General features: G+C 39.9%; 5 protein-coding genes across 9 annotated transcripts in view; 3 read left to right on the forward strand and 2 right to left on the reverse strand.

Moving 5' to 3' along the window:
• Positions 1-19,030, reverse strand: part of LOC6577360 (1-phosphatidylinositol 4,5-bisphosphate phosphodiesterase classes I and II) — a 75,685-nt gene that overhangs the window by 28,682 nt on the left and 27,973 nt on the right. For all 5 annotated transcript variants that reach the window (XM_015165638.3, XM_015165639.3, XM_015165637.3 and 2 more), the window contains exon 3: positions 10,018-10,164. In XM_015165638.3, coding sequence (XP_015021124.1) covers positions 10,018-10,164 — 147 coding nt within the window. The remainder of the gene's footprint in view (positions 1-10,017; positions 10,165-19,030) is intronic.
• Positions 171-2,527, forward strand: LOC6577361. The gene has a single exon (XM_032729011.2). It carries the CDS (start codon positions 306-308, stop codon positions 2,472-2,474), a length of 2,169 nt encoding a protein of 722 aa, XP_032584902.1. The 5' UTR covers positions 171-305; the 3' UTR covers positions 2,475-2,527.
• On the forward strand, positions 2,913-5,271 carry LOC116803888. The gene has a single exon (XM_032729012.2). The coding sequence runs from the start codon at positions 3,066-3,068 to the stop codon at positions 5,190-5,192; it is 2,127 nt and encodes a 708-aa protein (XP_032584903.1). The 5' UTR covers positions 2,913-3,065; the 3' UTR covers positions 5,193-5,271.
• LOC6577362 lies at positions 5,402-10,325 on the forward strand. The gene is made up of 2 exons (XM_002003293.4): positions 5,402-6,508; positions 9,962-10,325. Exons 1-2 carry the CDS (start codon positions 5,518-5,520, stop codon positions 9,988-9,990), a joined length of 1,020 nt encoding a protein of 339 aa, XP_002003329.2. The 5' UTR covers positions 5,402-5,517; the 3' UTR covers positions 9,991-10,325.
• LOC26527819 (lectizyme) lies at positions 16,014-17,073 on the reverse strand. The gene has a single exon (XM_015165643.3). It carries the CDS (start codon positions 17,042-17,044, stop codon positions 16,091-16,093), a length of 954 nt encoding a protein of 317 aa, XP_015021129.1. The 5' UTR covers positions 17,045-17,073; the 3' UTR covers positions 16,014-16,090.

The raw sequence follows: 19,030 nt of genomic DNA on the forward strand, positions 1-19,030 counted from the left end.
CAATTATACCCTGATTTCCCATTTTCAATGGGAAAATGCATATTTACTGACTGCCGTATTTGATTGTATTTGGGTTTTGGTGAAATGCAGCAGGCAAAGACATTTTAATTTGCTTTAATCAATGCCTACTTTGATAGTTTAAATTTCCGAGACTTCTTCGCTCGTTAGCATTTATTTTAGTTTCTAAATTGTTTTGAATGTGATACTAACAAAATTTTATTGTGTTGTCTTGACAAAAACAGTATACTATTATTAATATTTCACAAATTTTTCATGTTATAAATTGACAAGTTTTACCGAAAAGAATGTCCAAAAAGCATGGAACACTTGATATAGATGCAGCTAATGTTACTGCATACGATGCTATGCGCTTGCAGAACTGCAAGTCGTATACGTTTAGACAAGGGGAAATGTATCCCAGCATTAGGCCCCCGCTGTCTCTGTGTCGTCCCGCATTCTCAGAAAAGTGGATAGCCAACGTGGCTGAAAATACAGGCTGTAAGCCATTCGACCCCAAACTGTACTCTAACAAAAAAGCCGCACCAGTAGAGAATGTGGTCACTCAAAAACGAGTTGACATGCCCCGCCCATCGAATAAATACGTCTGCAGTCAAATAAAGCTACAAAAGAGGAACCTTGACTATAGCAAGCTTACCCCATACGATCTGATGCGAATGCTTAATTGCAAGCCGGCTGACTATCGTGATGACGAGATTTATCCGTCTATTAGACCCCCGGTATCCCAGTGCTGTCCTGCTTTAACAGCAGAGTATTTGATGGATACCCTCAGAGAAGGTGGATGTGAGCGTCATTTCGACATGGAGAAGGATGATGTTGTGGAGGTCTGGAGACGAAGCCCAAATAAGGAATCTTTGGGCTATTACGGCGTGGGCACGGGCATTCACAAGCCGGAGGCGGTTTTGTTTAACCAAGCAATTGCTGAGTCTCTTAAAAAGGTCAATCCGCCGGAACCGCCGAAGCCAAAGGAGCCTGAAAAACCACCACCTGACAAAGTAGTGGAGCCACCCGGATACGCTGTTCTCAACCGTCCAAAGCTGGCTGTTAAAGTCCGCAAAATGCCCACTGTTCAGGAGGCTGTAAGTGCTGTGGGTGCCCTTCGATGGGTGTACTGTCCCCGCGACAGGGAGCAGGCCTTTCCACCTACTGAGCCTCATTTTCCGATCGAAAAAGCCCTTGATATGGAAAAACTACCTGGAAAATCTAAGCAAGACCTAAAACAGAAAGACAAGTACTGCGAACTTCAATGTCATATTCCAGAAAATACATGCACACAACTCGAGTGGATGAAATATAAAGAAGATCAAAAATCATATGAAGAGAAGTTTAAAAAAGAGATGGAAGAGCTAGAAGAAGAAATGCGAATGGAAGTGGCATGGGAAATAGAAAAAAAGAAGCAGCAGCAAATGGGACAAGGAGGTTTTGGACCAAGCAGTTTTGCACCGCCCGGTTTCATACCAGACGGTGCTGCATCACGCGATGTCGGACCAGGAACTTTGGGATCAACTCCTTATATACCTCCAGGTGTTGACGCAGGAGGTATTCTACCAAGAAAAGGTAAACTGCCAAGCATGACACTGGGAAGACCAAGTGCACGGAAATCTCGATTTAAACAGCCTAAGGATTACGACGAGCTGTACAATGTTCTGGTTCCATTATTTGAACATGATGACAAGCAGGAGCACACCGATGCTTATGAGAAGTGCATCGATGTATTGAAGGATGGAGGATCGAAAATTTCCTTTGTTTCAGAAGACTCGTCGTCTGATGATAATAAAAAGCGACGATCGACTAAACGAAGAAAGTCTAGCGTAAAGAAGACTAAAACAGTCAAAGAACGTCCACTCAGACCGATGAAAAAAAGCATTGAATCAGTAATATCACTTCCAGAAACTGAGCCGGATAAAGGGGGAGGTAGTTTCATGACACCTAGGCAAACTTTGACGACTGGTATGCATAAAAGTAGCTCAGAGTCAGAGTCAGATACTACAAAGAAGACGCGCAAGAAGCGTAAGAAAGGCAAAGGCAAGGGCGGTGGCAAGGGCAAGGGCAAGGATGGCAGTGGAGGAATTGAGTGCCCCTGCGAAATATGCAGTTTTCTGAAACGTCGCAGTGAAGAGACTGAATCTCCGCTAATACAGCAAATGCTCCAGGATATGAAAAGGGAAAACAAGATAAGGGAATTGCGCGATTACTACAAACAAATGTGCCACTGTGAGTATATGAAATATCGCAAGCCCGAATATCCAGCGCCACAGCACAAGTGCGATGCCATTCAGTGCGACAATACCTTCTGCGCGAATCCAAAGTTAGCGGAGTATTGCGACTGCTTAGATGCTATGGAAAATCTGAAAAAGTTGCTGGGTCCCAAACACTGTATCGTGAATAATGAATTGTTGTTTAACATTAACGACATTCAGGAGCGCATAAGTCGTCGCCTATGTGAGTGTCTATAGCCACAAAAGCGTACAAATATTTCATTTAGTTTGACAATTATTATGTTTCAAAATTTGTATTATTACTTTGTTTAAATATAATTTGACTAATTTTGCATTATACATATATTTTTTTCTTCAATAATGGCGGATATTTTTTCTGTAAACTGGAGCAGAATATCACTTTAATAGATTGATCTAACCGCTGTATGTATTTGTAAAGTTGTGTAAAGTCTCCAACTTATACAATTTCCTTTAATGAGGACATACTGAAGGACCTTTATATATACCTTTAAGAAGACCACGCTATAACCAATCCATCTTCCATTATCTTCACATTATAATAATTTCATCTTTGACAATTATACTTTCTAGTCATCTTTCTTCATTCAGTTCACTTAATGCTGGAATTGATCGCCTACTGAATGTGGGCATGGACAGTGTGTTTAATGTAAATGTCACTTTTCAGTTTACTTTCTGTAATATTTTGAGACTGTAATCATTCCAAAATTTTCGTTATGTTTTAGGGAAAACTTGTAGCCTTTTTATAGATTTTTATTAATTATTTTCTTAACCTTTTACAAGTCTTATTAAAACGTGAGACCTCATAGAATGCGAAGACAACAAGAATCACACATTCGAAATGCGGACCAGCTTTCACTTCAAGCGGCCAAGCAAATGGCAAACACTAAGAACTTTGCTTTTCGCAGGGGCGAACTATATGCCACTGTCAAGCCGCCAGTATCTAAATGTTATCCAGAGATCACAACAGAATATTTAATGGATGCAATTCAACATTACGGCTACAGACACGTAATCAATAGATTGGATACAAATCAAGTAGAAAGAAAGGAGAAGAAATCAACCGATTCGGGCAAGTCTAGTGTGAAGTCTAAGCCATTTCCGGATAAAAAGAATACGCCCAGGGAAGTCAAACGGATGCTCAATAGGAAGGCAGCCAATTTTCAGCAATGGGAAACATCTCCCAGTGTATCAATGACTCCTGTATTGAAAAGTGATTCTCAGCTCTCTATTACCAATGGCGCTACGAGCCAGAGGTCTGGACGACCATTTCACATGGATCATGATGATATTGTGGAGGTCTGGAGACGTATCCCCAACAAGGATACTTTGGGGTACTATGGCGTAGGAGCGGGCAAAAATAAGCCAGAGGCGGTCGTTTTTAACCAGGTCATTGAGAAATGTCTCAATAAAGTAAAACCACCAGAAGTCAAGGGAAAACCATTGAAGACTCCAGCTGTTGCAACTATGCCTTCTACGCCAGGGCATCAACCCTATGTACTTAATCGAACCCAATTAAAGGCCAAAGTTGATAACATGGCCTCGCTTAATTTAACCAAAGCAATCAGTTGGCTTCATTGTCCCCGTTCGCTTGCAAATGTTCAGCCCTTTTTCCAAAGCGAGACTCTGATTGGTAAGAAAAAGACCGGTGCGGAGAAACGTTCCCCGAAATCGACCCCTTTAAGGCGCCGACAAAAACAGCCAAAAGGCGAGCTGATCAACTATGAATGCATGGAACCGAAAAAAGAATCTGCGTATGAGCTCGCCTACCGGAAGGAGATGGAAAAATTGGAGAAGGAAATTGAATCGGAGCCAAAGGATTATGATGAACTCTTCTCGAAGCTGATCACTTGCTTTCAACGAAATGCCCACAAAGATTCTCTTTATGAAGCGTACAAGAGCTGCAAGGGATCCTCTCAGCATGGTTTCATGCCTGATTTAAGTGGTGCCACTGAGATTGGCGGTGCAGGCGACATTGCTTCTGGTGGTGCTAACACCGGCTTAAGCACAGAAGGAAGCGTGCTGAGAAGAGTTTTGGATGAAGTCAGCGAACGCGATGCAGCACGAAGAAGCCTACTTAAGGATGGGTCTACAGAAAAAACCGGCAGTTCGAATAGTGGACCTAAACGTGCATCTAAGGGTGCATCTCAGGGTGCATCTCAGGGTGCAGGAGATGGTCGTGGTAGTCGCGGTGGTCCTAGTGGTAGTCGCGGTGGTCCTAGTGGCAGTCGTGGTAGTGGTAAGTCTAAGACAAAGGCCAAAACGGACGCAATGAGAGCTTCTACAAAAAACAAGATGCCAACGTCTGAACAAAAACCCTTCGATGTGAAGTTTCGCAATAAACAACATAGTTTCATAATGTCTAGTTCTTCGACTCACCGATCGATGCTCTCCACCGATTACTTTGGCGACAACTCCAAAAATTTTCCACCGGACAAATCCGATACATATCAGGCGAAAAAACGAAAACCATATAAGAAGAATATGAAAGCGCAGAGAAAGTGGAGCTCTAATGTATCACGATACAATAACACACGCGGCAAGGACTGCCAGTGTGTAGTTTGCAATTTTATGGAGCGCCGCGACCGAGAGCCGGACTCACCGCTGATCAATCAACTGAAAGAGGAGGAGAAGCGACGCAAACTCCGGGAATACTACAACAGTATGCGCCATAGAGAGCAAATTGCCTGCGCTCCGAAGGAATATCGTGCACCACAGCGCAAATGCGAACCCATCAAAGAGGAAAGTTGCTTCTGCACAAGCCGCAAGTGGGGCGAATATCTTGATCGACTGGATGCATTACAAGATCTACAAAAATCGTACGGTCATATGGATAGAGCGCTTCAATTCAAAGTCAAAGCACTCAAGGATCGTCTATGCTGGCAAATATGTGAAGGTCTGCAAAACCAAAGAAAGATGAGGGCTAATCGGCATTGAGGCATTTCTTAGGAAATTTTTTTTATACTTTTATATTATTTTTGTTTTAATTAAATTAATTGTTATTTATAAAAACAGACATTTTCGTGTTATCAGTTACACCCAAGAACATGTAAACCATTGCTTTCTATGATTGATATATATGTAGTATATAGCGACGCCTACTTAGACTATACAACTGATGTCGATATGGGTCGATATGTGAGCTAACTTTGCTTATTAGGTAAAATGTTTTGAACTGAGAACATAATAAATTTGAGAATCCCATTCAAAAACCTGATTAAGGTTTAGCATTTGACTAATCATATATACACATATATACAAAATGGATCAAAGTAAGGAGCCAGAAAGAAAAGATCAGTCTTCCGAGGAAGAAGATGGCAAGGAGCTCGATTACGCTCAATTGACGCTCTACGATGTGATGCGCATAGAGAACTGCAAGGCGAACCGATTTTTGAAGAAAGAAACGTATCCCAATATAAGACCGCCAATATCACGATGCTCGAATGAGCAATCGGGAAACTTCTTATCGGAGGCTATTGTCGATATGGGCTGCAGGGTACCCTTTGGCAAGGATAAGAGATTTGACACCATTGAGATATGGAGGCAAGCTCCGAACAAAGACTCGCTCAGTTTTTATGGCATGGGATCGAAAGTCAATCTGCCAGAGGCAGTCGAGTATAGACGAGCTCTCACCAACTCTCTCAATTTGGTCAACGGCATCGATCCAAAGGCCAAGAAGTCAAAAAAAACAAAGAAACCGGAAAAGGTGCCCAAGCCTAAGGGTGCCTATGTACTCAACCGTAATATCTTGCACTGTGCCATCAATAAGATGCCGACGGTGCTCAAGAAGACGCACGCTAAGAATTCTCATAGAATACTTTATTGTCCAGAGGATGAGTACGAAGATGAATTTGGCGACTACGAACCTTATATTCCCCTGCAGGTGGCCCTCGACATGGAGAAGCCACCCAAAAAGCCAAAGCACGGCCTCCGACGCAATCACCAGTACTGCGATGTGCAATGTGGTCTGCCGGATAACATGTGCACGTACTACCAATGGATGAAGTACAAGGAAGATACGTTACCGTACGATGTGGAATTCGACCTGGAGACGGAGCTAGAGGAGGCGATGGCCGAAGAGCAAGATGATGAGCCAAGAACTTTTGAAGAGCTCTATTCAAATCTGGTGGGCTGTTTTGAGAAGAATAAAGATGAAATTCCGCCGTGCACTATCTACGGCAAATGCTGCAGGAGACCTTCGGAGCGCGTAGTAATTCAAGGTTGCGGTGAAGATAAGATCTTTGGCCCTCACGGTAAGTGATGAAAATGGAATCAAAGTTTATACGTGGACTAGACTAGGGGTAAAGGTCTGACAAGAAATTTAATAGGGATATCAGCAGGGAGCAGAGTGAGCTCATAATAACATAAAAGCAAGCACGGGGAGATAAAGTCACACCTCAGCGCAACGCAAACAGTTACATAATTAAAGAAAATAAACTTTTCTTTTCCATGAATTAACATTCGGAATGACCATAAATATAGCTTTGCTTCTCTATTTGTCTAGTCATAAATATGTATGTATGTCATACTTTTAACTTCATACAACTTGTGACGTGTGACAGCGCAACAGACGCCGGGGAAAAGGTCAAAAATTAATTATGAAAGCTTGGTAAGGTTTGCAGCTAAGCAAAAGTTTGGATTACCTTTTTTCGGACGGTCATTTGTATTGCCCTTTTGCCTATACATCGGAACTATTACATAATTCATTTGGGAGCAGACAAAAATGATAACTCTTTAAGCGTGTCCGAGTAGCGCTTCAGCGCATTTTCATAAAATCGCATTCCATTTCATATCAATGTAGCAGCAAGTATATAAGAATGATATGTTTTAAATATGTTACATATAAACCATACGAAATTAAAAATAATTCTTACATATCATACTTATATACTTGGTCATATATAACCATTAATTGATTTGAAATTCCATATTTAAATATTATGAAAAATACTTGAATGTGTAAAATTTATTGCCGAGGCTATGATTATCTACTCCGCTGATTATCTAATCAGCCATTATTTTTATGAGTTTTCTAATATTCAGTTATTAATAGTTATAGGGTGTTCATTAACTTGGGATTATCTAATTATCCATTAAATTTGTAATTGCTGAAATATTTGTTTTCGTATAAGCATTAAAGAACAAATTGATTAAAAATAATTATAATATATATGGTTCTATAAAGTTTTTATCAGTTATAACTGAATAATCTTTGATGTTTTTACATTTTGCAGAGATTTTAGTTATAGATTTATCAGTTAGAAATATGTTTATAAAATGTATATTTAAAGTGTCTCCACAACTTTAATGGCTAAATAGAACACTCGATAGGGCATTAAAAGAACATTTTTAATCAACGTGCGCCAAAAAAAGACAACAGGCACGCCCTCTGAACACAAGCACACACACACATATTCTCGAAATGTAATGAAAAGGGGTTAAATGGGGGAGTAGACAAATGTTGTGGCTTACTTTCTAGCATATGTTGTAATGCAGACTTAAATGGACTGCAACATATGCAGGCCCCATTTGCTTTTATTTTTTCAACTTTTCGAGTTAATCATTCGCATATATGTACCTATATACAATAGAGCAGCTGTGGGCGTGGCATGCGGCCAACTCTCACACTTTGGCGTAGACTCATTTAGCTGCTCGCTTCATTTCTCCGCTCGCTGCATTTCATTAGTGCAACAATTTCACTGTCCAGTGCGAGGCCAAAACGCAGCTCGTTTGCCTTTGATAAGAGGCCAACGATTGGGGTTGTGGGTAGGCAGCGCCTAGCCTAAGGGTTGGTCAGGCAGCCACGAGTGTCTGGTGGGTCTGGCACATACATATGAATTATACGCGACGCCCATCAAATGCCTGGCCCCATTGATCCAGGTTAAATATGCACTTCCAGCAGCTGCCACAAGAAAAGGGCGCTGTCATGTGAGGAGCAGCATTTGAAACTGGGGCAGACTAAGGCCGACTTTAAAAACACAACTGTGGGACAGGGGTTTTTTTTTTTTTTTTGCTTAGTAAGTCATGAAAAGTCAGAACAAAAAGTCGAATGCTCGCTTTTTTGCTTCTCTCTTTTTGTTAGATTCATTGTTGTTGGCGTTTCCTATTTGCCGCTGGCAGGATACGCTTGCCGGCTGGTTGAATCAGTCTGTCCCTGTTCAGGCGCTTCCTTTTGCAAACGTTACGTAAAATGCTTTTTACGCTCAATTCTTTGCAAAAAGTTATGCGAGCTTGGGTGTAGGATCACAGCCATGTTGCCGTGTCATTGCAATGATAAATGTATTTGGTCACACACACACACACACAGATGTCTGGACATGGCCAACACCCGCACCCACACCCACACCAATACTCGCGTGAAACACTAAGTACACACAATAAGCGTTTGTGCCATGAAAAGAAAATTGTGTGAATCGACCAAGAAGTGACATACGCACACACAAACAAACACACACACATTGTGCTCTAAGGAAATAACAGCAAGGCAAGCCAATGGAACGAGAAGAAGAAACGGAGCATCTAATATGGCGACACAAAACAATGCTAACCAGAGGCTAACACATACGAGTCGCATTTGTTTTTGTTTGCTTGTCGGCGCCAAAAACCTGAACATAACGCACGTGACCTGGCTAAGGGGGGCGAGGGAAAAAAAAAGAATCTATACATATGTTCATGCTCTATATAAATTGTGGATTATGCGTGCGCACCTGAACAGCATAGAATAGAATAGGATAGAATAGAATAGAGCTTGTTTGTGTGGCTCGCTTGCCTTAGCCTATAATTGGATTTCAATCGCTAAAGTCAAAGCAATTTTTATTAGCTCGTTTTGCGAATAGCTTCGCTCGAATGTACGCAGCCGACCAAGCGCAAATATACAAACAAACATTTCGGACCGTTCGTTGAATGGTCGAAATAATTAATGTTGCCAATATTTTTTATTTACAAACAAACAGGGAAAATTCAACAAGGAATGCTTCAAGTATCACACGAGATCAAATGAATTTTGGCGTGCCATCTGTTTGATACCCTTCGCGATTGCAATTAATTAGGTTACGTGTCAAGATTGATGTATAATATATCAGTATATATTTAAACTAATTGCCATGCTTTATTAAATTAATGAAAGTGTAAATTCGTTCTTCAATTTAAGGACAGATGTCTTTTAGAGATATTATATAAATGAAAAATTTATATAATTTATTTATTTTCTATTTTTATTTCCAACGCTTGACAAAATTCTTTTTTAAGTACACTCAAGAAACCTTTGAACTGCTATTTGAACTCTCAAGATTTCCCATAGAAGAATTTAATACGAAAAACAGATTTAATTTGAATTTGAGACTCGAAAGTAAACTTGCTGTGCTGCTTGGTTGTCATAAGAGTGCATACATCTATATATTTATATGTATTATACAAATAAATATACTACCTATGTGCTACATACAAACATAAATACATTCATTCCATTCACACATTTTCCACACACACATTTTCTCTGTAAAATTTGCTGCTTTACCTCGTCTCACCCCTCACTCCTACTGATTCCCTTTTATTTCTTCGCCCACTCCAATCAATAATGAATGAAAATATTTTAAAATGAAATGGCACAAATAAATCTGACTTATCAAAATCAAGTATATCACATATAATTCTCTTCCATCCTTCCTCACCTGCGTATACTTAATATTTTTCAATTGTAATTCCAGAATGCGAATGTAACTGTGCTGACAGCTAATATATAATGATATATCAATATACTCACTTTTGGCTTTTTGGCATACTGTCCTGTGCGCACATCACGAATTGTGGCAATGTCCAGAATGTCGAGCTCATTGTTTTGATCAACCCAATAGAGAAAGAAGCCCTTGGCATCCACTCGCATTGTCACCGGTGTCCCGCTGCCTGAATCCTGAAATTAGAATGCAACAAATAGAAGGAAGTACAAGGAAATGAATACAAGTATATATGTGTATGATATATGTCTTTTTGCTAAATCTGTGCAAGGTTTTCCGTTTTCATTAACAGCTTAGCAATAATAAAAAAAAAAAAATGGATTCAGGGTATAAAAAACCATTTTTTATTGCACTAAAGAAAACATTCCCCAGCGCACCCTCGGTTCATTCAACTTGGTCGAGACTTATGAATTTATTGCAACGAATTTTACTTTCCAATCGCCCGCAAAATGGCCAGAACGAAGAAAGTCATATCTGCTTATTATTTAAGTCAAATTAAATGGCCCTGTAAAATGTGCCCCGTGTCGTCAGCCCACCTCCTCCTCCGTCTGCTCCTCGACCGCCGACTGCCATAAATATTTTAGCATTCATTCATAAAAACCAAAGAAAAGAATGCGAAATTCTCTTATGCTGGCCCCAGCTGCCGGCTCGGCTATGGCAAACAGATGCGCTCAGATAGAACGCACAACGCAAGCCGAAAATGAAATATTTTATTTTATTTCTTTTTTCTTTTGGTTTGTTTTTTTTTTTCGGTTGTTTTTGTTTTCCATATATTATATGCAAAACAAGATGCCCCGAAACATTTGAGCATTGTGCACGGCATCCATCCGAGAGCAGCAATATTTCAGTTTTCTTGGAATCTTCCTACTTGAAAAGCCGTTAAATGGTGCGTAAGATATAAACACTCATTAACAATTACAAAGCATATATCATAGACTAAATATGTTTTTGCCCCACTGAAAATTAAAATATATTTTCAGCACTTGTTGCCATCTCAGCTCAGCTCGGCTTTCAATGTCATGTAAGCCTTTAGAGATTTTATTTCATGTGCAATATACATATAGAAAAAAATACATTTAAAATGAGTAAAGGACTAGGTAAAATTTTGTGCGAAAATATATATATGTATATATATTTTTTTAAATTTTTCAACTTTCAAGTTTGTCTTAAATAAAATCTGTTAGGAAAGGTTGAAAGTTACTTAAGCTTCAAATAGGCCTAAAAGTAAAATTTCAATTTAATTTAAAACTATGAAATGAAACTTAAGCTTGACAAATGCGACCTAAAGTATTGACAACAACTTCTATTATTATACCCTGAACCCATTTTCAATGGGAAATCAGGGTATAATGGTTTTGTTGAAATGTATGTAACAGGGAGAAGGAGGCGTGGCAGACCCCACAAAGTATATATATTCTTGATCAGGGTGACGAGCTGAGTTGATTTGGCCCTGTCCGTCTGTCTGTCCGTCTGTCCGTCTGTCCGTCTGTCCGTATGTATGAACGCGTCGATTTCAGAAGATATAAGAGCTAGAGACTTCAAATTTTTTTTAAAATGTCCGTAATTACAGCGCGCATATCAAGTTTATCATTAAAAATCGATAACTCATCTCGATCTTTTTTTATCGATAAAAAACCTTATCGAAACCCAGTTATAAAATTATATCTTCTACACCTTTATTGCTAGTCTCCAAATTTTTAATGTATGCTTATATGCAATTTATACAATTTCGGTTTTTGTTAAAATTTACCCCCCACCTCTAAATTCACCCCCTCACCCTCACTTTTGTAAAAAGCGTATTTCAAATACTAGAGACTTGTGCTTTGGCAATTACATGCATATTCATGTTATAATCATAATCTAAAAGTTTCATGAAGATCGTACGTCCATAAAAAAAGTTATTAAACAATTAAATTCTCATAGTAAGCGCACACTGCAGCCCATGCGTGTTTATGCGTGGTTGCTTGTGTGTGTATGTGTTTGTGTATGTGTGTGTGTGTATGCGTTTGTGTATGTATGCGTGTGTGTGTGTATGTGTGTCTGTATGCGTGTGTGTGTATGTATGCCTGTGTGTGCGTCCGTGCGTGTGTGTGTGTGTGTGTGTGCGTGTTTCTTGTGTAAGCTGAAAGTCGCGAAAAAGTATTGAAATATCTATTGCTCCAAGGGTTCAGGGGATCTCGTAGTCGAGCAGTCTCGACTAGAGCTTTCTTACTTGTTTTTGTTTTGTTTTGCTGTAATTACAAAAGTTACATATTATTTAAATGGTGAAAAATATATTTTATATATTTTTTTTTACAATTGTCTTATTTACAACCAGCATTAAATCATAAATATTCACATTATTTAAACCCTAAACCTTAAATAAAATCATCAAGAAAGCTTTACATTCCTGTTTGACATACTTTAAATTGTTGGGATTGCAAAGATTGTCATATATGTAAGATATTTGCAAAGCGAAAATTTACTATTTCAACAAAATTAAATAGAAATTGCAAGAGATATTTGCGTTTCTAGAACAAAAAAATTACGACCTAACTTTTATGCCATCTATTAAAGTTTAATGGCAAAAGGCATAAATCGAGATATTTCAAAATATGTGAGCTTAAGTGATGCATGGCATGTTATGTAAGATAGAGCATAGAAGGTAAAAGCATAAATAATGTAAGTTACTTCAGTTAACAAAAAGATAAAATATAAAGATTGTTATAATATAAATAAAATACTTCAGCTAACTTTTAGACAAAATATGAATGATATACTAAAATATATAAATGAACAAGAAAGCTCTAGTCGAGACTGATCGACTACGAGATCCCCTGAACCCTTCGAGCAATAGCTATTTCAATAATTTTTTGCGTCTTTCTGCTTACACAAGAAACAGGCACACACACAAACACATACACACACAAGCACCCACGCATAAGCCCGCATGGGCAGCAGTGTGCGCTTACTATGAGAATTTAATTGTCTAATAACTTTTTTGTGGACATACGATCGTCATGATAGTTTCAGATCGTAATTTTAACAATAATATGCGTGCACTTGCCAAAGCACAAGTCTCTAGTATTTGATATACCCCTTTTACAAAGGTGAGGGTGAGGGGGTTGATTTAGGGGTGGGGGTAAATGTTGACAAAACCCGAAACTGTATAAAATGCATATAAATATACATTCAAAATTTGGAGACTGTAGCTCCAAAGATGTAGGAGATATAATTTTATAACTGATTTTCGATAAGGTTTTTATCGATAAAAAAAGATCGGGATGATTTATAGATTTTTAATGATAAATTCAATATCCGCGCTGTAAATGCGGACATTAAAAAAAATATTTGAAGTCTCTAGCTCTTATACCTTCTGAAGTCGCCGCGTTCATACATATGGACAGACGGACGGACAGACAGACGGACAGGGCCAAATCGACTCAGCTCGTCGCCCTGATAAAGAATATATATACTTTATGGGGTCTGCCACGTCCCCTTTTGCCTGTTACATACATTTCAACAAAACCGTTATACCCTGATTTCCCATTAGGTATTTGAGCACGCTAAGCTCAAATTGCAAAGACTTTTTGCTCGATTCAATATTTCTATAATCGATTTTGTATCGTGCCCTCAACTGCGACCCATGAAATATGACCATTACTTTAAGGGAATAAGTGTTATTTTTGGTCGAGAATTGATGACCATTGAAATAGTCTTAATGAGCAAATTGAATTTGCAGCTGTTTCGGCAGTTCATTATCCTTTGTTGGGGTCGGTTTAATGAACTCAGAAAGGTGGCAAAGTGGCCCCCATTTCACTTAGGGGAATTCTACTCGCCCCAACAACTAACCGACCGACTCTCTACTAATAATTGATATTGAAAACATTAACTTGCAGTTCAAATTTTTGCTCTGGGGGCATTTGGGGGTCATTTGGGACTCGACTATGGCTTCGGTTCATTTCCTTCTGTTTGGTCAGCGAGCCCAAGCCATCCCCGACTGCCACATTTATATTCAATTAAGCGCATATTTTCTGCAGATTTTTGGGCTGGCATTCAAAAAGGGTTGCGCTCCGCTAATTGGACTACAAATTTAACCCCGCGTAAAACGAATATTTCGATACTTGAGCACGAGACTTTTATATTGTTTGCGCTGTTTGTCTAATTACTTTTAACTAATTAAGCTACGCGCTATCCCGGCCCGATCGTTCATTACAATACAATGGCCAAAGTTGAGTGTTAACCAACACTGGCACAAGCATAAATAGCCAAGTGAATTGTCGAATATCCCTCTAAATTGAGTGAGAAATGGGAAATTCATGCTTGTAACTGAAAAATTGTTGAGGCGACAGATTCAATATCTCACATTCTCTGTCTCTTTCTCTCTCTCTCTATGTGCTAGCTTGTTTGGACTAAGAGCGATTACATGCATAATTCAATTGATGTAACAGCCTGTCTGTGCTTTTCGTTTCTCGTTCACCCCTGCCCTTAATATTGTGACATAGAGATTTCTGTCTACAGACATTTAGGGAGGCACTTGGTTTTGTTGGTTAGGCGCCACCACAAAAAAGGGATAAGTCCGTAGGCAGATGTGCCGCATTTACAGTTGAACAGAGACATAGAGATACAGCTACAGATACAGATACATCTCCAGTCCTGTGCACATTGTGTTGTCAATCATGCTTAGGGGCCTGCCAATAAAGCCGGCAAGTGCGTGTTACAGTTGCCCATACGCAAAGCGTCAACTGCTTCGGGGACTATGCAAATGCTATTTGGGATTATCCAGCTGCTGCTGCTGCTACTGCTATCGTTGCGTATGGGATTTCTTGATCCCTTTTCACACATTCCTAAACTATTGAAATAAGTATATTTGTGTGCAGCAGTTGACTGGATAATACCCTGTAAAGATGCTTATCTATATGAACATTATACTGATGATATAACACAAATGATTCCTTGGGAATTCCCTTTGCATTCAGTTGCATACCTCAAATAGCTCAAAGTCAAATGTTAATTAGTTGCTCAAAAGTCTCCAGAATTTCCTTAAAATAATACTCTCTCTCCTTAGAACCTTGTTAGAACCTTCGACAGCTGCAACTTCAAATTACATACAAATGATGTCATAAAAACGTAGACATCCTCCACGCTTGTCACCTGTGCAAGTTTGTTGAGCACTTCAAAACTAGCTGCTCGAGTTGCTGCTGTGTTGGTTTAAAGTTTTACCCAGGCACTTATTAAGCATACGCCGAGTGGCACACTCGAACAAAACCCAGCCCAGCCCACAGCACGGCTGCAGCTGTCAAACGTTGTTGGGGACGTAGCTTAGCTCACATTAAGATTAATGTAGAGCAAGTAAGATGGTTCTAGTGGGGACTACTTGACTAGGAAATACCCTGAACTCAGTAAAAAATTTCCAATCTATTGATTTTCGATATTAGATTTTTAGATTGTAATTATTGAGTATATTTACCCAAGTACAAATCTGGAATTAGGAGCGAAAGGTAGGAAGGGGGTAGGTTTCCTAAACCGAAATTGTGTTAAATACAAAGATCTACACAGTAAATCTACGCTTAAAAACTACAAAAAATATCGATTGCAATCGATAAATAGGATAAATACGATAAATATTTATCGCAAAAAATTACAGGCTCTTACACTGTATGGTATACTCGAATATAGATTTAAGATTGGAAGTCTCTAAGATTTGGAGTGTACGAGATCTCTTCATATGGATGGAATATATACATACATGTGTATATTCTTTAAGAAAAAGAATATACTCTAACAGATATATAGTTATATATATAGTTATATACAAACATTTTCACAATACCTACCTATATTTCAATGGGTTTTGGGTTCTATATGCGAAATTCTATTGAAACGCCCTTGCGATATGGCCCTTAATTCACGGCAGTTACATTACTTAGAATTTACGATTGGTCATGTGCGATCCAACACATGGAACAATCAAAATGTAGCTTATCGACCATCGGCAATACTGATAGAGCAGAATTAACTATATCTAGGAATTAAAGAGATTAGATTGTTGTTGTTTGCTTTAATTGGTGGCAAATATATTACGCAAAGATCATTTTGATACGAGTGGAATTTAGGGACTGCTCAGTTCAGCTGGTAGTAGGCGCTAATCACTTGGTAGATCCAATCGACGTAAGCGGGCACCGAGGTGTACACCGTCGGCCGATCAGCATAGCCGCAGGGCATATAGCTCCAGGAGCCCAGGCCCACCAGCTCGGCGGGCCCAGTGATGGGCCAGTAGACCAACGGACTGCCGCCATCGCCATAGCATGCCTTCACCTGAGCACACACCTGTTTCCGTGAGAGCGGCGCATCTGAAGGCAGCTGCTTGGCGCACTGCTCGCTGTTTAGCAGCGGAGCGAATGCATATTGCAGCTTCTTCGAATACTCGTCGCCATCAGCTGTGGTCAGACCCCAGCCATAGAGGGCAGCCGTCTTGTTGCTGTAGTCCTCGTCAAGATCCGGCAGCGCGATTTGCTGCACACGATTCGAGTAGACGAACGATTGGGAGACATGCAGCAGGGCGATGTTGTCGCTGCCGGCGACGCCGTTGAATTGGCGATGCGTCGCCCCAAAGTCCACGAGGCGCACCTGAGCGTCGCTCACATTCGATCGATTGGAAAGTCCCGCATAGATGGGAATGCCAATCACGTCACCATTGAAGCGACGCAGCTCCTCCACGCAATGGCCGGCGGTCAGCACCCAGCGCTTGCCAATGATGGCGCCCGCACACTGATGGCTGTAGATGAGCGGCGTCAGGCTGAGTGAGACGAGATAGGGCGCATTGTCCACGCCCTTCACATCGTAGCCTTCTATAATGCGCGCCGACATTTCCATGGCCAAGTCGTCCTTTATCTTCTGCATTATTCGTTCCACCAAGCGGGGCTCCGTTCCCTTTTCGTCAGCCTTGATCGCCTTGGCCAGCTCCTCATAGTGCTCCGACAGCAGGTGCTCGAGCTGCGGCTGCTGGCCAATGGCATTGGCTCTGGCCAGCGCCAAGAGCGGCAGCAGAGCGATACAAATTTTTACCGTAAACATAGCGTTATGTGTGGGACCGAATGTGAACTGGTCCCGGAAGCCCTCGAAACTGCGTATATAAACCTAGGCGTCCAATTGAGCTTTCCGATAAGCGACGAGTATAACAAGAGCGATTAGTGTTATCGCAGAATGATTTTGGGAGGGCGGGCAGCAATATTTCAAATACATATATATGGATTTTTCTCTTTTTATACCCTGAACCTATTGAAAATGGGAAGTCAGGGTATAATGGTTTTGTGAAAAGTATGTAACAGGCAGAAGGAGGCGTGACAGACCGCTTAAAGTATATATATTCTTGATCAGCACGACGAGCTGAGTCGATATAGCCCTGTCCGTCTGTCTGTCCGTCCGTCCGTAGGAGCAAAAGGATCTCAGAAGATATAAGACCTAGAGAGCTGAAATTTGGCATGCATACTCGTGTATACCATAGGCAGTACATGTTCATGATATTTTTCGATAACTCATCCGATAACTTTTTTATCGAGAATAATCGGAAAATCTACTTTGTTTTTTCAGCCTAATTTGAACACTTTTAGACTTGGAGACTTCAAATTTGCTTTGTATATAAAGTTAATGGATACAAAGATTTTGTAATTTACAGATTTTGGATACCACGCCCCCTACGCCCCCAATTTGTGGAAAACGCATTTCAAATACTTGTGCTTTGGAATGTACACACATTTGAACATTATGATTACGTTCATTAAGATTGTACGTCTAGAAATTATATTATTCAACAAATAAATTCGTATAATATTGCCCACATTGCAGCGCAGTCTAAGCGCAGTCGCTGCTTACTGCGTCGTTAGCAGAGCGCGTTGTTATGCGTGCGTATGTATGTGTGCATAGAAGAAGTGCAGAATGATTAGAATATTAGCTTGGAGGGTTTAGGGTATCTCTTAGTCGAGCAGTTTCGACTAGAGCTTACTTACTTGTTCTCTTTAGTAAGCATGCAAGTGACACATATACGCCTTGTTATTTTGAGTTGAGAGAATTTCCCTAGGCATTTAACACCTTGATGCCTTATGGGCTACTTTTAAGAGCTCCATCAATAAGGCTTCGGTATAAGAATTGCAATGCTATGCACATATATAATGAATTCTATTGTAATACTCTTAAATATTTTAGCTTCAAAGGCAATAAGTTTTATATATTAGATTTATTCAGGATGTGAAATGAAATAGATTTATTGAATAACTGTAAACCTGCTTTAATAAATAATATCTCTTATTTTTCACAATATTTGATCATACTTATTTAGAGTATATAAAAGTCCAACATCTATTAAATTTTTCATCCTATAATTCTCGTTAAATATTTCTTTAAAGTCTTACATCGTTTACAAGGTAAGCAGTTCTCACATTAAATATCTTCCGATACCAGTAAAGGCCTATTTTTAGCTTTCAAGTTAGACAACAATTAGAGAGGTAATAGGATTTTGATATTAAGCTAATTATTTCTGTATTAGATATAGCGTTTAATAGATTAATTTAATTGCAAAGAGCTTGTAAAGATTTGCTCTATAATTACACAATGGCCGCATTCAAGCCAGACGCTAATTAGAGGATTCTCTGTGTCTGGCCTGAGTTTTATTATCATTGTTTAACTGGACTTAAAAGTGGCATCTATCCCACATGCTCCATGTTTTCCCCTTTTGTTGTCTTAATGTGTACACAATTCGGTGAGTATGTGTGTGTGTGTGTATGCGGTTACACAAAGTCCAAAGCCCGCAGCGGCGTAAAATTTGCTTTTAATTGGCTAAGCCCGTAAAATGGCCGCCATCTGCCGCAGGCATTGCAGCTTGGACATTGTCCACTCTTTTATGTATGCCCGCCAAGGACGCGCATCCCTTTATAGACTTACAACCCCATCCCATACCAATATCCCATATACATGTTACACGTATGTATTGTACATGTATTTTTAGCGCCCTTTTGTACGGCGAGGTGAGGTGAGTCCACCTGGCACGCGTGGCTTGTCAACGCC

The sequence above is a fragment of the Drosophila mojavensis genome, unplaced genomic scaffold, assembly GCF_018153725.1.
Source record: "Drosophila mojavensis isolate 15081-1352.22 unplaced genomic scaffold, ASM1815372v1 contig_36, whole genome shotgun sequence".
Taxonomy (NCBI): Eukaryota; Metazoa; Arthropoda; class Insecta; order Diptera; family Drosophilidae; genus Drosophila; species Drosophila mojavensis.

What these genes read in the sequence shown, in the direction of transcription:
- LOC6577362 (XM_002003293.4), top strand. Translation starts at nt 5,518, where the DNA reads ATGGATCAAAGTAAGGAGCCAGAAAGAAAAGATCAGTCTTCCGAGGAA. An exon ending in TAAGATCTTTGGCCCTCACG is followed by an intron (nt 6,509 to 9,961) that starts GTAAGTGATGAA and finishes TTGTAATTCCAG; the next exon opens with AATGCGAATGTAACTGTGCT.
- LOC6577361 (XM_032729011.2), top strand. Translation starts at nt 306, where the DNA reads ATGTCCAAAAAGCATGGAACACTTGATATAGATGCAGCTAATGTTACT.
- LOC26527819 (XM_015165643.3), bottom strand. Translation starts at nt 17,044, where the DNA reads ATGTTTACGGTAAAAATTTGTATCGCTCTGCTGCCGCTCTTGGCGCTG.
- LOC116803888 (XM_032729012.2), top strand. Translation starts at nt 3,066, where the DNA reads ATGCGAAGACAACAAGAATCACACATTCGAAATGCGGACCAGCTTTCA.